General features: G+C 38.9%; 1 protein-coding gene across 1 annotated transcript; it reads left to right on the top strand.

The window, feature by feature from the left end:
- The first annotated feature begins 383 nt into the window (after nt 1–383).
- Nucleotides 384–5,940, top strand: LOC139141384 (uncharacterized). The gene is made up of 5 exons (XM_070711008.1): nt 384–908; nt 2,962–3,284; nt 3,893–4,064; nt 4,953–5,125; nt 5,747–5,940. Exons 1-3 carry the CDS (start codon nt 738–740, stop codon nt 4,008–4,010), a joined length of 612 nt encoding a protein of 203 aa, XP_070567109.1. The 5' UTR covers nt 384–737; the 3' UTR covers nt 4,011–4,064; nt 4,953–5,125; nt 5,747–5,940.
- Nucleotides 5,941–6,248: the final 308 nt, after the last annotated feature.

Raw genomic sequence — 6,248 nt, 5'->3', positions numbered from 1 at the left:
AATGATACGTTCTTGCGTTGACAAAAAACTTACTTAAAACCTACCAAACTCCGGTCATGTGATCTAGCGCATTGTGTAGATCTATTTTGTGGAGGGACCGTGATCTGACACGCGATCGACACGCTCGCACAGCCAGGGCCGGGTCTAACATCGACCGTACGTACGTGTGTATGGCGTTGATTTGTCTTGTTTATACTTGAAATGAATTTCAAATTGTCTACATAGGAACAAAGAAATACTTTTACCTCCATGATAGGAAATATTTAAAACAACATGATATTTTATTGTAATTTCATATTACACATTCCTGTTTGTAAAATGGTGATTAAGAGAGGTTTATGGCTGTATCTTCGACATCTACCTGCAAACCACAGTAATCATTGATATATGCTATCGGGAAAATGCGCCAGTATGCAAGCAGATTGGTTGGTCACTGTCACACACGGACAACAAGATATCCAGCAATTAGTCTTGCTCAACGATTACAAGACGATGAATTTTCGTTAACGAGGTGTTAATCGTTCTTGCATACCAAGCGTCGACTCCAGGTAGAGGTATCAGACTGCATGACGCCTGTACCTCACTAAATTTGCATGCGGCACTGATCAACAGTTGCTATAAAAGCGGAATATTTTGACTATGAGCACAATCTGGACCACGGTCCTTCAACAAGTGCTTTGCGTGTCAGGTTCCTGCCGTTCTTTCTGCGTGCTCTAAGCTGACTCAGGCTGAACAAGATGACTCGTGCTCGTGGTTGGTGGTTCGAGAAGTCAGACGACTCAATCTTCATCATATTCGATTATCGAGAAAACCCGTCAAGGCTCCGAAAGAAAGGAGGCTCGAGCGCTGTATACAGCAGTGTAGCGAAATTCAAGGCATACTCTGGTATCGGCGATGACGCAATCAAGGTAAGTTAAGTACTCGTGTTTGTTATTTGTTTCATGTTTTATCAGGCTTCGTTTGGCAATGCACTGTGATGTCTTGTTGGATTATTCCCTTCATGATATCTGCATTTTCGAAGTGCGCTGTGTTTTAAAATAAAATAAAGTATTTCAACGGCGCCGTCGCTGATCCAAAGGAAGAATCTTTGGAGATGTCTTCCCTCAGGGAAGTTTGGAGGCAAAGAATAATAATGCGCAGGAGACCCCGGGCCCGATCCAGGTATCTATCCACAGTCACATGTGATCTATTCAGCTCTGGGACTATGCGCCCCATAGACATGTGTACATATGTCTGAGAAATCTTTTTCTCAGGCATATGTACACACGTCTATACGGAGAGCATAATGGACGCAGAGCGGAATACATCACAGGTGACTGTGATCTATCGGCGGCAACCGTGCGAATTGCGGACAGGCTAGGCTAAAGGCGTCTGAATTATCCGGAATAACAACATCGAATTGTTATGGTCAACTATTCATACATGATATACCGTGAGGGAAAAAAGTAAAAGAAAACACCCGGGGCAAGGATCACTGTTACACAGTAGCCTAGATTGGTTTGCGACAACTGGCAACATACCGGTTTACGGTATATATTGAAGGTCACTTTATAGGTCACTCCCGTGAGCATTTGCCGTTGCCCAAAGCATCGTCTCGCAAGGCATAGTCGCAGGGTGTTCATTCAACCAGTGCTGTGTTGAAGATGCTTCAAAAGTAATTGGTAAGATTTTTTATGATAGACAAGCACTCGGAATTCGATCCACTATGTCAACCTTCCAGTCGTTTCGACTGATTTAAACACATTCGTTCAGACACGAAATATCCTCTTAACCGCACCTGGCGGTGACGACGCGACGCTGTGCTATGGGTTGCTGCGAATCCGTAGCCTTTGCCACTCGGTTGTAGCTTGGTCATTTGAGTGGCTACCCCACTCCCAAAAGAACATGTCAAGGAGTGGCAGTGCTTGTTTTCGCAGCAATGCTATGGCATGACCGTTGTTCGACCCACAATCATTGTCAAAGACCCTCGAGTTTTTCTGGAAGTTCTATACCACAGTTACTTGAAATAATAGTACTAGTTGGCTGCAAGTCCGCGGTAGCTTCGCGGCCCGTGCATGGATGTGTGTAGATACACGTCTGTTGGTCTGATGTGTACACGCCATTACTACATTAAAAATCAGTCAATACGTTTTATTTTGCCAACACAGATGCAACTTATTCCCTTAGTTTCCTTGAAAATATGGTGTATGGCTGTCAAAAATCTATGTCGACAAAATTACAAAATTGCTATCTCCTCCGCAGAAAAGGGGTTATTCGTCTCATTATTCACAGTGAGAAATCAGAAATTATGATTATGAGAACTATGTTGCGGGAATTTTGAAATTTGGACAGAGTTTTTCTGTGTACGGAAGAAATTTGCTTCAGTGAGTGATCTCCGTGTGTACAGATCATGGAGAATTGTGGGTAGCCTCACTTGTGCATCAGCCAAGTTAGTTAAAGCGGTATTGAGCCAAATCATGACGTATTTTCACCTGGTTGGCTTGGTCTATATAGCATCTTTAGTCCCAAAAAATCAAGTTTACAGTATTTATGTTTTCAACCACCTTCAAATGCACAGTATTTTTTTAAAATACACAATATATGGAATATGTTGTGTTTCATTAATTTTAACCATCTTGAGGTGATGGTGAAATATGGACTTGGCAGGAATAGGGTTAGACTGGCTTTCCACACCTTATTGTTTCAATGATACGGTTTATGATTTAGGCAAAGTTTTCTCTGACAGTGGAGATGGACATTGCCGAAAATGAAGCAACTTGTTAAGTATTTCACTCTTGCAGCAAAATATTTCATCAATTAATGCAAACTACTCACTTTGAGTAAAGTGATGAGGTCTGAATAGTGAAAATATTCATGATGGTTGGACCATTGTTTGTTAGCATTGATTGATAAATCAGTATATAAGTATTCTGCATTTGCCAAATACATCAACCATAATGATAATATTTGTTTTTTTTTCAGGTTTACTTTACTGACAAAAATGATCATCCATACAAGCTCCTACGTTCTTCCTTTGTGTGGAACAAGAATGACATGTGTCGCCAATTCAGAGACCTTAGAAGTCCACAGGAGTTCTGTGATCATTTTAATTCAGTATTGTCCGGTAAGGAAGACACATCTTCACCTGCATCAAGTGTGAGTAACCTGACCAACGATTCCAGTGAAGATGACTCCGAGCCAGAGGGTGAATCAGAAACAAGAGAAAATATTAGTCATAGTTCCAGTAATGGCATAGAGTCTACACCAGATGATGATGATGATGTGATGAGTCCCACAGCTAGTATGTAAGTACATCGACATCTGAGAGACTAAAACACAATTGATGAAAACAAAACCCATGACAATTTATTGATGAATTCTTTGGACCATACATATCATGAGTTTAACCATTTGAACTTCTAAATTTGTGTAATTTGATTCATGGTCATTGTACCCTTGAACTAGTGACCTTCTGTTACACTCCCTTTGCAGTGGAATCAAATGAAACATGGTTCACATTTCACAGAACTATGAAATCACAAGTTTTCTCAGGTACCAAATTAGAGAAAGCGCACATGTATGAATGCAAACATTCCAGTCCTTTGTAACCAAGCCTACAAAGAGATCTAGCACAATGAGATTCACCAAGCTACTTTGGTACATATGAAGCAGCAAAGAGAATACAAGTTGCAACCAACAAAATACAGCAAAAGCTAGAGTACATATAATGCTCAAAGTCATATAAGACTGAAGTGCATGTAATACGGGTAGTCTGTCCAAAGATTTGTAATAACATAAAGCATTAATGTGAAGGGAAATGGTCCAAATCTCTGGAGACCTATTGCTGACATTGAAACCAATATGTTACTTTGAGTTGAATACAACATTTCTTTTATTTTGGTGAATTACACAGGTCAAATACTCCCTTATCAAGAAGCACAAAGAAGAGAAAATTGACAGATGCTGCAAAACAATTAGTGCTACCGACACTTTCAAAGAAAAAGAAGGCTGAAAACTCAACAAAGAAATGAGTGAGGAGGAGCTATCGATGAAAGAAAGCATCAGGGACTGCCACATTGGAACTGGTAAGCTTGACAAAGATTTCTCTATGTTTCCCTTATCTGTCGGAAAGACAACACTCTTTGAGGAAATCTAGTCAATATCAATTAGTGCAAAGAGGAATAATTGAGGTATTGAAATAAAGTGCAGATAAATACTAAACAACACTGACCTTTTTGGTTAAGTACAAGAAAAGAGAAGCTCGTGAAAGACTCGCTCATTCTTCAATGCGGTATGAAGAACAAAATGTCTAAATTATTTATGTCGTGTGCAGCTGACAAACATCACTAGTGTCAGTATGAAGCTCCTGGTTAACCTTATAAAAAGTGTATGGTTTGAAAGTGTTTACTGTTGATTATTTTAATTCTAAGGATTGGTTTAATTGAGTAATTCTTGCTGATTTTTGACAAAGAAATAAACTTGAATTGGTTATTAATTTAAGCTTTAGTGCTCATCATAAGGGGATTTCAGTAGGTGACTAATCCTGAGCTTTTTGACAAGTCTATTCATACATGTATATTATTGTCTGCACAAAAAGCATTTACACAACCCAAGAATATTCACATAAAGTTATGTGTACTTGCCAATCCTAAGTTGTTTCTCAAGTGGCATGATTGATGGTAGGAACAGTTGGTTTAATAAGAATTCTGTGGGTTAACAGTCCACCCATAGTTGACACACTTTCACCATCAAAACATGAACCAAATATTAGTGATATATCAAACTGTGATGTTCTATCGAAGACAAGTGCCATGTACTAGCAGATGATAACTGAAGTCTTTCTGTGCACATCTTTGGTATGGTGTGTCAGACTTTGATGAAAACATTTACATAAAAAAATTATTAGAAAAATCTTATTTGTATATTATCCTGCTGTCTTCCCAATGACAATGTAATGTTTGTCTTTTCTTAAGGACCGTTTTTAATTGATATCAGCGCACTGGAACTAGGGAAGCAAGCAAGGGCTCCTGATGACAAATGGGTTGACAAATTGGAAGCAGCTATGGAGGATTACCTTGATGAGGCATATCAACCATTAATTGTTGTGTTGAAAAATGAATCAAAGGAGAACTTTAGGGAGTCCAATGTGAGTATCTTGGAACTGAACTTTACCTACGTTTGCTTGGCACGCATTGTGTCCTAACACTTTCCAGGTTGAGAATGTATCTAAACAACATCTGGGTCAATATATGGAAGGGTAATGTAATGAAAATACATTTCAACTTCTCCCTGTGAAATGTACATGACTTGCATGTGAGACAGAAGCAGTGTCATGCAACTCAATGCCTGTGAAATGAATGCATGCAAAATGTGCTATACACGTTTAGCTGTATTTACAATATTTTTATCTTTGGACATACGGCCTCTACTTAGCAAACACATTCACATTTATTCTGTGCCTTATCCTTCACCTAGTGTTTGAATGTCAAAACATGTATCAATGATGTTAAAATTATTAAATATACCACAGACTTTTTGGTTGATTTCCCTGTACTGTTTGAATAGCAATAATCACAACATTTCTAGATAGGGGAGACTACTTCTTTAGTTAGCGTAACAATTTCATGGGTGACTTCTGATAAGAAAGAGAAAATGTATGTAATGATTGGCATTCACAAAGTAGAGCTTTTTGACGTATGTAAAGTGAACAGTTATTGCAATGTTTAACTTGTCCTGTTTCAAAAACCTGTTCTCATTATTATTCTAGGTTAACGGCTACACATATGAGGTTATTGGAGGGCAGCATTCTTTCCTTGCTGTTAAACGCCTGAGTGAAAAATATGGAAATCGGAAAGAACTGAAAAGTAGACTCGCTGTTGTCTATGCAGGACTGAGCGATGAACAGAGGAAGTGGTTGGCCCATAGACATAATGCAACTGTTGAATTCCATCATTCGATGACTTTCAAGAGAAGGTAGGATGAGTTATCTTACACGTCTGATGTACTGCACTGTTCCAAGTATAACCTCAGAGACACAAAACTGCTTTTTAAAAATCTTTTACTCACAGGGTTCTCCACAAGGGGATTTTATGGGTGGGCCACCCCTCCGTTTTTGGAGCAATTTATTCTTATGTTAATAACTGCACATAAGAATACATTTTCACAAGAAAAGAATTTGCAAATTATGCACTGTTGTGTAAATTGGCCATCCATCTGTTTTTCTAAGCTGTGGAGAACACTGACTCATGTAACCAGATCTCAGAAAACAA

The sequence above is a fragment of the Ptychodera flava genome, chromosome 10 (genome assembly GCF_041260155.1).
Source record: "Ptychodera flava strain L36383 chromosome 10, AS_Pfla_20210202, whole genome shotgun sequence".
Classification (NCBI taxonomy): domain Eukaryota; kingdom Metazoa; phylum Hemichordata; class Enteropneusta; family Ptychoderidae; genus Ptychodera; species Ptychodera flava.
The sequence above is the reverse complement of the archived record's forward strand: the minus strand, read 5'-3'. Positions and strand labels throughout refer to the sequence as shown.